Source organism: Habropoda laboriosa, unplaced genomic scaffold (genome assembly GCF_001263275.1).
Source record: "Habropoda laboriosa isolate 0110345459 unplaced genomic scaffold, ASM126327v1 scaffold210, whole genome shotgun sequence".
Classification (NCBI taxonomy): Eukaryota; Metazoa; Arthropoda; class Insecta; order Hymenoptera; family Apidae; genus Habropoda; species Habropoda laboriosa.
In genome coordinates, this window is record NW_017100373.1 from 1,139,876 (window position 1) to 1,153,445 (window position 13,570).

The window sequence follows — 13,570 nt, forward strand, 5'->3', positions numbered from 1 at the left end:
CGCCCCCCCCCCCTCCCTCCTTCTCTCCCTCTCTTTCAACGACGACAAATCGATGCCCGTCGAGGATAAGAAGGAGAACAGGGAGGCCTCTGGATCGTCGCGCACTCGACTTACCTGAAGCTGAACTCTGGCAACGGTAACTGGTACGAAAGGTAATTGCGCTGACCACTTGAGCGTGCTGCCCTCGTAAATCATCAGAGTGCCCGTGTCGGCGATTACGAGCACCATCAACTTCCCATCCGGTTCTGAAAGCATCGTGGTCAATTAGCGCGCTCGTTTTCTAACAGTCATCTCGACGGAAAACCGAGCCAATTACCAATAACGTAAGGTCGAAAGCAGAGCGGCCTGTATTCGAGCCTCTTCGCGTACTTCACCGACGCGCAATTGTCCTTTAAGCAGTAGAGGTGTCTCTCGCCGAGTACCATGATACCAACCTCAAAGCTAGTCAACGTAACAGCCTCGATAGCCAAAATGGCCTCTCCAATGTTGAAACTCCAATCTGGCTCCAGACTGGTGCCGCAGGGCCGCTGTTGCTCGTCTCGTTCCTCTTTGCGTCTCGTATTCTCCGCCATACTCTGGTACCTACGCAACGACAAACACGCCATACATCAGACGTCTTGCTCGAGCCGCTACCACGTGATACGGATGCGGACGATTATTATACATATACACCGATTAATCCGCACGTGCCTATAACACTCGAGGAACCAGGAGGAGCTGGCTGTGACGAACACGTCGTGCCGTGAGACATACACAATTGGCTGGGCTAACAAACGGTTCCTGAGCACTTGGCTGAACGCGAACATCTCTTGTTCGTAAAACAGAAGCGTGCCGTCCAATGATTGAACGCAGAGAAAGTCCCTGCCGCGAACACCGCCGAATGCTCCTATCGTCAACGAGGCCGGAAATTTAGCCAACGTGTGCTCGTAGACGATCTTCAATTCGCACCTGTCACCTGCCGCAAACGACGAACGTTATGGTCCGAATTACAAACAAAATTCTCCTCCACGAGAAACACAGAGAAAGGATCACGGCGATACTTGTCGCCGAATTGTCCACCGTTTATGAATCTTTCGCGTTTCATGAAAGCCAGGATCATCGCGATCTTTCTCCAACTGTTTTTCTCGAAACAAGGAACAAACCGTATTCCGTGGATTCCTCTACCAGGACCGCGTTATATACGAGCAGCTTCGAAGACGTTAATATTGCTAGACGTAAATCTTGGGATCCCCTGCAATTATTTCAATTATTACTCGAATCACGTTCGTCGGCTTTCAAAATCTTCAACGAAAGAACACTCACGAGACGAACTTCCCCGCTTTAACGTCCACGATACAATTGCCAAGTCGAGCCTCGATCATCAAGTCCGTAGATTTGTAGTTTGTCGGCGATTTTGTTTCCTCCAGCCACTGTGAGGAAGGACTGTACATCCTCAAGTAACCATCGTAACTTCCCACTATTAAGATGTCCTTCTTCTCTTCTCCGAATAATGGAACCGCTAGTAGACTGTACCTGTCGAAGGTTTCGTTCGCTCCGCACCTCGTCCGCCACCATTCTTTCGTCTTGAACAACGACATCATTAATATCAAACGACTCTTCTTTACCTTCCAACTGACCACACTTCCCCCCCTTAACACGACTTTCCACCCTTCCGTTACCATGGCGTTACCACTTGAAAACACTCTGGTTTCACCACTCCCGTCGACTTGATACTACTTAATTTAGGTCACGTGGACATTCGATCGTCGCGGTCGAAGCCAGATGCCAGTTTATCATAGCGAACGTTCCTGACCAATTAACGAATCTGACCATTTGCTTACAGAAGTGGAACGTATTTCACGATTTACGTGTACGACACAACAGCATTAATTTTAACAAATCGAATCGAGTTTACCGCCAAGGCGGGTCTAGTGATTCCTAGTACTGCCGGTAGGTGGCGAGACCGTTCAGTTTTACGGTAGCAGAATGCACTGACAGATAAAGGCGTCAATGGTGATTATGGGTGGCATTCTTTAATTATTATATGGGATTTTTGTTGTTAAAAGGCTTAAAAATTTGGAGTGCACTCTTATCGACATGGAACCTGAGGACGTGTATTACAACAAGGCGGAATACGTCGAAACGGTATGAAAAAAGGAAAGAAACAAAGTATTCGTTGAGGTTAAAAATGAGAACCTAACCTATCGCTTGATTTCGACGTTTCAGGCAACCGGGAACAAGGTAAGCAGACAGACAGTTCTCTGTGGCTCGCAAGGTATCGTTTTGTACGGAAAGGTGATCGTACAGTCGGATGCAATAATCAGAGGTGATTTAGCCAACGTTAGAACCGGACGTTATTGCATTATCAGCAAACACGCTATCATAAGGCCACCGTTTAAAAAATTCAGCAGAGGGTTGGTAGCCAGAAAGCAAAGATAAATGCAATATAATGTTTGTTGAAGATGTGTCTCTGACTATTTCTCGTTTCTTCAGCGTTGCCTTCTTCCCACTGACATTAGGCGACCACGTATTTGTGGGGGAACGAGCAGTGGTAAACGCAGCTATCGTCGGTTCTTGCGTATATATAGGAAAAAACGCAGTAATCGTACGTGCATATACAACATACACCGGAAATTTTATTGAACGGGACCTATTGTATATATATATTTATAAAGGGGCTAACGCGATACATCGGTAAGAATCGTACTTTGATTGTGCAGGGAAGGAGGTGCGTCCTGAAAGCCTGTTGCTACATTGAGGATGGAGCCGTCGTTCCACCGGAAACTGTAGTCCCGTCGTTCACGCGTTTCGCCGGCAACCCTGCGAAATGTGTCGAGGATTTACCCGATTGCACATTGGATCTTATGCAAGAATTTACAAAGAATTATTATCAACACTTTATACCATCCCGCACATAACATATTTCGCGTAAGAAGAACAATGTATAGAAAAATTTAATTTGTTCATTACATTTTTTGTTACGTTGCTTCTTGGTTCACTGAATCCGATCACTGAAACCTTGCAGTTATTATTGCTGCTGTTCCATATTCTCGCCTGCGTTATTCAGAAATGTCTCCTCCTCGAGGAATTCGAGCGAGCCACTGTGTTCCCAGGCAGCTGTGTCACTTTCGGCCGTTCTATCACAAAGAGGAGCGACCGTTATCGAAGCAAAGCTCATCAATTCCCACTGTTTGTGCCAGAGTAGCTCCAGCGTTAACACGACGAGACTGAGAAGCGTGCCGTAACCCATCGAGACCAACGCAAAGTAGCACTCGGTGAAGCCTATGCTGATGAAGCTCGTCTGACCTTGGCACTTGGGTTTCTCCGTGTATAGTCGGTACTCTTCGCGATATTTCAGGCCAGTCTCGCGTAACAGAAGAGCCCTGAAAATGGAGAGTCGTTTATCAATGTAATCACTGTTGCCGTTATCGTATGAATCTTCTTACGTGTTCTTGACGATCTCCAAGTACGGAGATCGAACTTGTATCACTAACAGAGGGAACAACACTTTAATGAAATCAAGCTCCGTGATTCCGCATTTTTCTTCCTCTTGATACGTTTCCTGCATTATCTTGTACACCGTACCTCGTTCCCCATGCAACGCGAATAATTCGTTTTTCACGCGATGAACTCCCTCTTGAATCGTCATCCACGAAGTGTTCTGACCCTTGGGTTCGATCTTCTGGTCCACTATGGCCCTTCTTATCGGATCATCAAAGGACTGCATTCAGATATATAGGGATCATTGAAAATACATTACTGATATACGATATATTCGTACCTTGAAATAATATCGGCTATAGACTACGTCTTGAGCACCCAGTTTCAATGGACTATGGAACAAATCGGTCAGAGTCTTGATGGAATCAGTGGTGGACTGAAGTAGAGCAACGATATTCGCCGTGTAAGAAGCGTACAAGCTGAGAGCAGCAATCAAAAGCATCAGGGTAACGATTCGGGGGGAAACACGGTATGGCTCGTAAGAGTATCCTGTGTGAAATGAATCGATTGATTTTGGGGAAAGAAAAGAGAGTTTGTTCATCGAGGGGAGAAGTTGGTCGAAAATATACACCTTGTTGCGCTACCGCTCCCAATACTACCATAAAATTATCGCTGAGTGTTTGCTCGGCCGGATTGAATTGCTGCCAATACTCGGCCCTGGCCAGCGATGCGCCACGATGATATTCCCACTTCGACGTGAAGTGAAGCAAGCCTAGCACTATCAGCAGAAGAATCCCAATCGCTATCCAAACCGATCGCTGAAACGGCAGCGTGAAAATGTTGCTGACGGTCGACAGCAAGGGTTGACGGAATATGAAAGCCGAACTGGAACAATTTTTATGTATCGTACAGGTACCCTTACCTATTTCCGTCTAGTAATTCAAGATCATTACTTTGTACGAGTGTACAGTTGCACGTAGTCAACCACACCGATTCGCTGCGCTATAAAGAAGGTTGCAGTGCCTCCTATATCGATCTCTTGACGCTGCAGCATCCCCATCATGCCGCTCCACGAGCCATTTTCTTCGCGATATCCCCAAGTGTTCGATATACGAAAGGTAACGCTAAACCGTGAAAACAAGACGCAGCGTTTATTCGAAACGTATCTTTTCTCCGGCCAAACAATTCCGTCTCGGAACGCTACTGACACGGAGATTTTTTGACTAAAAGAAAGAGAGGAAAAATAGAAGGATAGAAGTGCTCGAGCACCAACCACTCACGTTGCGTTCATTCGACTGACAATGTGCAGTATCCAAGGATAATTGGCCTTCGTAACTGGATCTATGTGCTTATTTTCGTAATCGGTTAGATGGTTGATCGTATCAGGATCGGTCATCTGTAGGAACATGCAAATGCAACGGTGATTTATCGCGTCGATCTATGCTCGTGAATTTTCCGTTCCGCTGGCGGACGAGTACAATCACGAAACCAGTTATCCGGTCTTCTTGGTATCTTATCAAACTGACTTATCGTTTACCCGGCAAATTAATCAGTCGAATATAATTACTTAATCCGAAATAAAAATGGATCGGTTAGATCGAAGTCACTCGCTGCGTACGCTCGGAAATCCGAGTAATCGATATCCGCGTTGAACCACAAACATAGATACACTACCACGAGACAGGATTTTAAAGGTGTTCCAAGTAAGTCTCTCCTACGTCGCGAGGTTGCATGAATATTTGCCAGACGAACTCCTCCGTTGCTCGTCCAGTTCCCTCGATTCTCTATTATCGCGTCGCGAAGCGGGCTAGGGCGGTAGATGGACGTTATTTCCGTGAAGTGATTGGCCCCCTCCAACCTTCTGGCTAGAATCACCTCGCTGTCTGGGAAAACGGCCATATCTTTGAACGTTTCTAATATGTCTATGGTCGCGTTATCTTGAAGCAGCAACCACTTGATCGGTGCCATGAACATGCCGGTAGCGTTTGCCTGAGAATTGTGAAAACGAACTTGATTCTTTCTCAAATTCTCCACTCTAACCAGCACGAGACGTACCGATCTCAAAAGTGGAAGCGCATAGTCGCAGTCCAGGTCCAACACGTACAACATTTTGTGCTCCCGATTGTCGTGGCTCCGTGTCAGGAACTCCTCGAGGTCGCGATGGATCTCATGCGTCAATCCCTTCCGCGACATTATCCTGGAAAGGTCGATCACGTCGTCTGTAAGCGTGTAAAAGAGAGAAATCGGTTGCAGGTGTGAAGTGTTACGCAATTCACTCTCCTCACCTTGCTGGAGCTGACAGAGATGCACCGATAGCATTACCGATGGAAACAAAACTATGATAACGTCGTCGATTAGCTGCACGGACGACATCTCAAATGCGAACGGAAGGAACGCACTATGGGCTAGTATAGAGAGCAAAGAAAAGATACGTGCGAAAAAAATCATGATGCATATGCGAAGAGAACCGTAGTAGCGCACTTTTAACGTTCGCTTAGATTCTCTTTCGACGATGTCGCCACGGTCGTCACGCTTACGTATCGTGAGCGGTGAAATATTCAGAAGCTTGGTTGGACCATCATGCGATTGCAAATGACATATTGCTACGAACATAATAGATTCTCGGTCGATGCCGCGTCTTCATTATCATCTTCGCGTCCACTACAGGGGTATAATTTAACCGAAAGGAAAACGGTGGTTCGACAGGGCGTCGCCGCTTCGTAACACGGTAAATTGAAGGAAGCAGTATAGAATAGGATCCTCGATCGTCTGATTTCGTCGATCGATCTACCGATGGTAGATGGTAGATGATTAGGTGGCTAAGCTGGGCCGCGATTATCACGATTATAGAGCTGGCAGTTTGAGCAGAGAGGGATTGTTTCCAGGATTTATGGAGAAGCACCGGTGGCGAGGTGAGACGGAAATGGAAGAAAGAGTAGGTTGCAACGCGATACTCGCGAGAGGAAAACTGACGTTGCGCGCGCCGCTTGCACCGGCTCGTGTATCGCGTGACGAGTTAGTGATTGACACGTGCGCCGCCGAGCCCATCGAGTTGTCCGTATCAGGGGCTGCGGAGGTGGTGGGCTGCGACACTGTGCTATCGCGATGAGCTACGCGTGCTCAGGATTACCGGATCTGAAGCTTAAGCTCAGGTGCGTCACGAGCTCCCGTTGTTCTCCCTTGTTTATGCGCCTCTTCGAAACTTTGAAACGCACGGATCCCTGAGGCGTGGTGGACCGCTAAACGACCATAGTTTATCGACCCTCGACGACTACGACTACGACTACGACTACGACTACGACGACGAGGTCGAGGCAAGTGAGCGCGAACGCTGCGAGAATCGCTGATTTCCATCAACCTCGAGGTCTCTCGTTAAGCGAGAGCGTTCGTGCTCGGAATAATTTGTAGGCTTGATCGAGCACGATTTACCATTACGTGTCAACGAAAACTCCATTCATCATCGAGAGTTCACGAATCTTTCAACTTTCGCTCCTCGATCTAGTCCTCCGCCACCAGCAATCGTTGCCATTTGCAATTTAGTTTCCACGGAAATTCCTCCGTTTCGAGAGAGCGGTGGTCGCATCGAGAGGGAGGAATGGTCGAGATCGTTTATCAAAGGTATCTACTCCATACAGTGCGCGCGGTGGTACCACGGCATAGAGTGCAAGCAGAGGGAGAAGTAGTAGGCCCGTGGTGTGCACAGAGATAGAGAAAGAGAGAGAGAGGCGAGAACAGCGCGACGGAACGCAGCCAGGTTAGAAGCAGGGAATAGATAGGGACGGAAGCAGAAGGCGGGACATGAAGAAAGAGAGGGAGGAAAAAATTGGAAGGCTCGAGAACGGCGAAATTCTTTGATTTCCCGCGGCTATTCGATTCAGGAGATGCGATATCTACGCGTGGGGGAGGCGGTGGACGCCGGTGGGGTTCGAATCGTGTGTTCTAATTGGTCAACGTCCACTAGGTGTTTGTGGCTAAGTGTCGCGAGTTCGGCAGCATTTCCAACAGTAGCAGCGAGACCGGCGTGCGAGCTTTTGCTTGTGTTTCATCGATCGCGATCGAGCCATTGAGAACCAGATCTCGCCGCTGCCGCCGTCTACCAGCATCATCATGTCCACTAACGGCGTTCTCATGAACCGCAAGTCCGACGTGAAGAGGCCCGAGGTGTTCGAGACCGAGGTATCCGTGCCAACTGGTGAGTCCCTTCTTTCTTTCTCTTCCTTTCCTTTTCTCCCTTCCTACTCCATCGATCTCCGGTCTTCCGATATTCCCTTGACGTTCGCGAATTTCTCTCCTCCTGTTTGGTTTCGCGCCGCGGGCCATCGCGTTCTCTTTACGTAACAAGACACGCTCTATTTGCATAACCATTAACATTATCAATTATATCTTGAACTAAAAACGCACTGAACAAAGCAAGTTAATCAAAAATAAGAACAAACTCTGTCTCTCCCCCTCTCAGTCTCCTATTCCGCTGTTTCTCATCGTCAACATGATCTATCATTTTCCTAGGTTCACGTTCCATCCATCCTTAGGTTCGTTGTTCTCCCGCGATCAGGTATAAGACGCGTGCGCGCAATATCCCAGAGATAATGCATCGTGAAAACAACGAATCTTGCCGTGCCACTATCTCATGCGATCACCTTGGTTTTTTACGAGATTTACGGTGAAATTAGTGATACGAACGGCGTGTCGCAAGTCTCCTCTTCCTCCTCCTCCTTCTCTGGCTGACTCGAAATAATTTTCCGCGGCACGACACATGCTCGATGCGACGCAACGCACAAAAGAGCACATTTTGCCATTGGTTAAATGAGTTCTGCTCGTCCCACTCGATTTACGACCGATCTCTACGCATCCCGCTCTCACGTCCAGATTGCTTGCGCCCTTGTTTCATGTCAGGGCCGCGATCGATCGGCGATTCTAATGAAAAGAAGCAACTGCATACGTAGGAATGTCGCCCGCGACATCAAAGATTGTACTTACGTGTCTATCCTCTCTTGAAAAAAATATTGTGCAACCTAATTGTCGTTTGGGAACCACTCTTTTCTTACACCTCGTTACTTTTCCACGACTCTGTCTTCGTCGGACTTTGACAAGGCAGGTAATACGCGGTTGAAACGGTTCTTTTACCGAGAACGTACGTGACCACCGATTGTACGGAACCATCAAACGTTCCTTTACCATTACCGAACGAGTACCCGGAATCTGGACGAACGTAGTCTCGTCAAAGTCCATGCCTCTTATCGAACGTTTCTTTTCGTTCCATTTATATAAGCGGCCAAAACTTGTATACGGTATAGAATCTCGTATTTTCTAATCGTTGCCGCACGTGCGGCGAACCGCGCGCGGTTATCTAGCGTTCGACACATTACATCGATGCGCACGATACCGCAGCAGGAACGATAACGTCGAAAATTAAGTCGGCTAATGTTTTCAAATCTAGGCAATTCGAAACTTTCATCTAAGATCACATAAACCAGAATCAGACGCATTACCTGTAACCCATCCGGCAACTATAGTATGTATGTAGTTCGATTAACTGCGACGCACGCGAGCCTAGGTACTCCATAAATATGCAACGGACTAGTTTTTTTCTTTCGTAGTCCAGACCGACCTTGTTTCTACGGTTCTCGCTCACGTTCGCTACAAGCAGCGAGTCGACATCACTCTTCCCTGTTTGCCCTTTCGCTACAGGAATGCACGAGGGGCAATTCTGGCCACGCGCCGATCCTATCGGTATTTCCTATCTTTCAGGGGGTAAAAGTTCGAAGCTCTCGAGGCCAACTAATTCGCGATCAAGACCATGGACGATAATCGCTACTCCTTGAAAGCAACTTGCTAGAACGGACGGAAAGTTGTGTCTCTCATCTACGTTCTCTTGAATAATGTATTATAGACGGAGTAGTAGCTCTCTAGCACTGTAATCGTTGTGTTCTTGGAGCGGATGAAACGTGCGCAGCCAATAACAAACAGGCAGCCAGGCGGAAACAATTGATCGGCACAGCGCGAATCGCCACGGAATTCCAATAAGCAATGACTTAATCGATCGCAGGTAGCAGGCACACCGTACAGGTGGTTCAAATCCACGCCGTACTGCGAATCGAAATTAAACGGTTTTCCTTCTTTTAACCCTACGCGACCTTCTACGCGATTTGAAAATTCGAACGTGAGGTAGCTTCTATCGGGAACACAATTTTGAAATGTTATCGAATACCAGAGGGGAAGATCTATCATAGCGGGCCAGCCAGATTCCTTCACTCGAGCGTGTCACATGGCAACGCGTCGACGAAAGCACGAAAGTAGAAAGTTTCACGCGGACGTAAGTACGTATATGCAGCCGGGCTACTCTGTTATATGCGAGAGTCTCCTCGAACGTACTGGCCGCGAGCAATGTTCCATAGCGGTGGACGCCACCGCCGCCACATTAATTGATCCTCGCCGATGATGGTCGACGCCAACGCGTTTAATCACAGTCACCGCGGTCAGTCCGATGAAATAATCGCATTCTGGCAGGAAAAGAAAGATAGTCGAAAAGACGTTTTGCAAGAGAACAGTGGACAACGTTTGCAACTTGAAAAACGTCGCCGCGGTTCACGCGTTCTCAGAAATCGCGAAAGCCGTGTAGTATACCTTGACACGAATCGTTTGAAAAGTTCAAAGAAAGGAAAGGTCCATGACGCTCTACTCCAAGACTGAGACTGTCTAGACATCTACGTTTTCGCACATTACTTTCAATTTCGTGTTCCGGCGAACATTTCCGGCGCAGCTAGGCTGCCGTGCGCATTCCACGTTCCTCCGATCTTCGCCCGAGGCGGACGTTATTTTCCACTTTACAAAGTGAATAATGCGTTTAGGGGCCGGATCGTTTCCTGTTGACACGCATGACACGAAGTCGAGTCAAGCCTAAGCGAGAGTGGAATCGAGGCTCGAGAGCATCGAGGTCGTGCCAGGATGGAACGTCACCGAGATAAAAATGCGTAAAAACCCGTCTATTTGTCCATTTGAAAGCAAAACTGCCAATGAAACAAACGAAAATTCAATAGATTCCCTCCGGCTCGCGAAAAGTCGCGTTAATAAACACGAGCATCTCCCTTATCGACACTACATACATTGCGTAGTAGTACCACAGACAGGTACAGGATAGACCTTGCACCTAACGTTCTGAAATACCGATCGTGTAAAATTCAGTTTTTGTTATGCCCTCTACGATATAAAGCGGTGACTTTAGGAATTACATACAATCCAACCATCAAAGATGGTAAAATCGACAGATGTAAAAAATTTTGTTAAATTTACGTATAATGATACACACATATATTGGATTGCGTGAGTAGAATTGTTCACGTAGAACAGTAGAACAACAGTAGAACACGTGCATGTGATGATTCATCTACAAATACCTACGAATTCATCTACAAAGTAACTTAATAGTTACATTTAATTCCAATTCCAATCGCTACTATTGTTGTAATCTTATTCTATACTGAATCGATAACGTTGGCAACGACACGAAGAAAATGGTAAGGGTCTTCTCAGCCCCAAAGCTCCGGACAAAAAGTCCCATAAGATGCAAGGTTTATTCTGTATCTGTCTGTGTCTATATCTCGTCTGCGATCTCACATTATCGACCGTGACAACGCGGTCGATTAGTCATTTCCATTTTTATCGACTGGCGATAATTTGCATTAAGCGTACATTCGTTTACTTGATCCACGAATTGGAAAAATTCCACCTAGTTACGAAATGTGTTACACAACGAAGCATAATTAACGATGTTTCAAACGTTCAGAATCATGATGTACTGAAACGCAGGAAATCGACTTCGGTACGCGCTTATCAACCGCAGTTTTCCAATTTCGTCATCGCACGGGACAATCGTACTCGAAAATCGACCGTTTCCATGAACAATTTGACAATGCCGACAATGACGACAACCAAAAAGACGAAAAGTGCAATTTGCAAGCAAAATGGTTGACGTGTGGCTCGTGTGGCCGTGCACTGGTGCACGTTGCAACGATTTTTGGCACATGAGATCTCTGATTCTATCAATAGCACATCGCGTATATTTATTTTCGTACGCAATTTGGTGGCGCGGTTAATACGAACTTTTCACCGTTCCAGATGATCGTCGCGATGCAATTTCCGTGTACGATTCGTGCGGAATTCTGGACGCTCGTTAAATTGATGACGCGGCGACACATCTCGTGATGAATCATGAAATTTGAAGTGTTACGCCGCGTAATTCCCTTCCGGTTAATGGAACACCGGTACGACCTTGCAGTTAATCGCCGACCGAGTCTCTTGTTAAATAAACGCAACAAGAACATCTTCGCGGTGACTCACCGCATTTCTCAAAAGAATTCGTCGTCGCGATAATGTAGCAAAGTCTGGGAAAGATAACCGGACAGGAGGGAGAGAGAGAGATTGTATTTTTTTTTCGATTGCGCGCGGATTCTTGATGCTCGTAATATGCGATGTATGACGCGACCGCGATTGCAATTACGCCATTTCCAAACAGCTTAGCTTTGAAAAGAAGATAACGAGTTCCGAGGATTTCGTGTGGATCACAATATCGTTGGATCGGCGAATCACGTTACCGAGCGTCAATTGCAAAGATAATCGAAACCAATAAACGAGACGCACGTAGGCGGCCACGTTTCACGCTATAATTTTGCCGGTAATTTTTCGATTACGTAATTTTCGTGGATATTTTTGAACGGGACTTCATCTCGGCCAACTACGGAAACTCGCGAAAGTGAAAGTCTTAGAAAGGAAATGAGCACGAATTGATTGAAAGAGTTAGCGGAGAAACATTCACTACGCAATGTCAGAAGCGATCGAGAAATAATTCAGCGCAACCGAAACGCGATTCAAAATTACAATGGCAAGAGGTGCGTAGTCGCGCGCAACGTTTCTATTGGCGGAATCGGGCTTTGGACAGCAGATGGCGCTGGCGCGTCCAACGAGCACGAAGGATTGGCAAGGGTCGCGCGGTGATTGGCCCAAGGGTCTCGGTCGGTCGGACGATTCGTTTCGTCAGAGCGTCCCCCGTTGCTCCCCGACGGTTTCCGCGACGCTCTCCGCGAGCTTCCACGAGGGAGAAAGAAAGAAAGAGGCAGGTGCGTGCTCGCTTCCGACCGCGAGATCGTGTTAATCATCGTTATCGGGAGTACACGAAACCAACAACCGATTCATAGCGACCAGAGACCGATATTACTGGCGCACAGTGAGTTTGCTCGCGCCTGAACCTGTATCTCGACCAAGTGTCGCGTTGTCGTCGTCGTCACCGTAGCCGTCGCGTGTCTCGTCATTACTATCCAAAGCACGAGAGCGCGACATTACGCGCTTTAGTGCCACTTTTCTTCGTTTATTGTCAGTGAAAATTTCGCGGGACGTGTAAAATCACGTCCCTTTCTTTCGTGTGTCGAAATATCCTCAGAACCAAAGGATCCAGAGATCGAAAATCACTTTCGCGATTCGCAAGTGATAATTTAGAACAGAGACACTCCGTTGCTCTTTCTCCATCGTCGTCATCATCGTGTTGTATATCGGTCGTGTGTGATCGCGTGCGCGTTTTGAGTGTGCGATGAACGGCAACGAGAGAGCGAACGGAGAAAATAGAGGACGAAATGGCCACGTGCTGGTGTGGGAGCAACCGGGCCTAGAGGAAGAGGACAGACCTACGCGAAAACGGAAAAGTATGCCAATCCAGTATACACTATTTTTTATTCTCTCGGAATTCCAGGAATTCCCTCAAGTTTGCTCTCCTCGTTGATTAGTTGCCTCTTGTGGCTGAGCCTGTCGTTCGACAGTCGAACGAACGAGTTTGCCGGCCCGATGAAATTTGCTCTCTCTACCCTGTAAACCACGCTCGTGGCGTCGTAGCGCGTCGCCTTGCCTCGAACCACGTGCTCTTGCCGTCACTCTCCGCTCTCCTCTTTTCTCTCCTCTTCTCTTTCTTCCTTCGCTCTATGCTGCTGCTCCTTCCCTTTTCACCGAACCTCGAACCTGGGCAGTAAAATGCGTTCGATTGGTATACCTGCTGCGACTGCGTGAAAAATGATCGCGCGTGAATGTTTGCTCTCTCCCTCTTATTCGTTTTTTCTCTTATTACATCGTTCTGTTCGATGTTCTTTTATTTCGTCCAACGAACTAT

At 47.3% G+C, this 13,570-nt stretch overlaps 3 protein-coding genes across 4 annotated transcripts in view; 2 read left to right on the plus strand and 1 right to left on the minus strand.

Annotated features, from left to right (window-relative positions):
• Positions 1-5,884, minus strand: part of LOC108574851 (protein PTHB1) — an 8,508-nt gene extending 2,624 nt beyond the window's left edge. The window contains exons 1-14 of the mRNA XM_017937496.1: positions 5,706-5,884; positions 5,476-5,639; positions 5,095-5,409; positions 4,701-4,816; positions 4,374-4,544; positions 4,052-4,305; positions 3,761-3,969; positions 3,426-3,700; positions 3,015-3,362; positions 1,303-1,611; positions 1,143-1,231; positions 673-955; positions 317-582; positions 115-245 (exon numbers count right to left, since the gene is read on the minus strand). Coding sequence (XP_017792985.1) covers positions 115-245; positions 317-582; positions 673-955; positions 1,143-1,231; positions 1,303-1,611; positions 3,015-3,362; positions 3,426-3,700; positions 3,761-3,969; positions 4,052-4,305; positions 4,374-4,544; positions 4,701-4,816; positions 5,095-5,409; positions 5,476-5,639; positions 5,706-5,868 — 3,093 coding nt within the window. The 5' untranslated portion in view covers positions 5,869-5,884. The remainder of the gene's footprint in view (positions 1-114; positions 246-316; positions 583-672; positions 956-1,142; positions 1,232-1,302; positions 1,612-3,014; positions 3,363-3,425; positions 3,701-3,760; positions 3,970-4,051; positions 4,306-4,373; positions 4,545-4,700; positions 4,817-5,094; positions 5,410-5,475; positions 5,640-5,705) is intronic.
• LOC108574962 (dynactin subunit 5) lies at positions 1,968-3,084 on the plus strand. The gene is made up of 5 exons (XM_017937640.1): positions 1,968-2,124; positions 2,206-2,393; positions 2,473-2,584; positions 2,700-2,907; positions 3,005-3,084. Exons 1-4 carry the CDS (start codon positions 2,077-2,079, stop codon positions 2,895-2,897), a joined length of 546 nt encoding a protein of 181 aa, XP_017793129.1. The 5' UTR covers positions 1,968-2,076; the 3' UTR covers positions 2,898-2,907; positions 3,005-3,084.
• A 1,112-nt stretch (positions 5,885-6,996) lies between the features above and the next one.
• The window catches only part of LOC108574975 (putative inorganic phosphate cotransporter), an 11,534-nt gene continuing 4,960 nt past the window's right edge, over positions 6,997-13,570 (plus strand). Inside the window, exon 1 of one of the 2 annotated variants that reach the window (XM_017937657.1) lies at positions 6,997-7,612. In XM_017937657.1, the coding sequence (XP_017793146.1) occupies positions 7,528-7,612 (85 nt within the window). In that variant the 5' untranslated portion in view covers positions 6,997-7,527. Of the gene's footprint in view, positions 7,613-12,587; positions 13,113-13,570 lie in introns of those variants that run through there. The other variant, XM_017937656.1, reaches the window with a different exon arrangement.

Coding starts and splice junctions, on each gene's coding strand:
- LOC108574962 (XM_017937640.1), top strand. CDS start 2,077: ATGGAACCTGAGGACGTGTATTACAACAAGGCGGAATACGTCGAAACG. Junction 2,125..2,205: donor AGGCGGAATACGTCGAAACG/GTATGAAAAAAG, acceptor TCGACGTTTCAG/GCAACCGGGAACAAGGTAAG. Junction 2,394..2,472: donor TTTAAAAAATTCAGCAGAGG/GTTGGTAGCCAG, acceptor TCGTTTCTTCAG/CGTTGCCTTCTTCCCACTGA.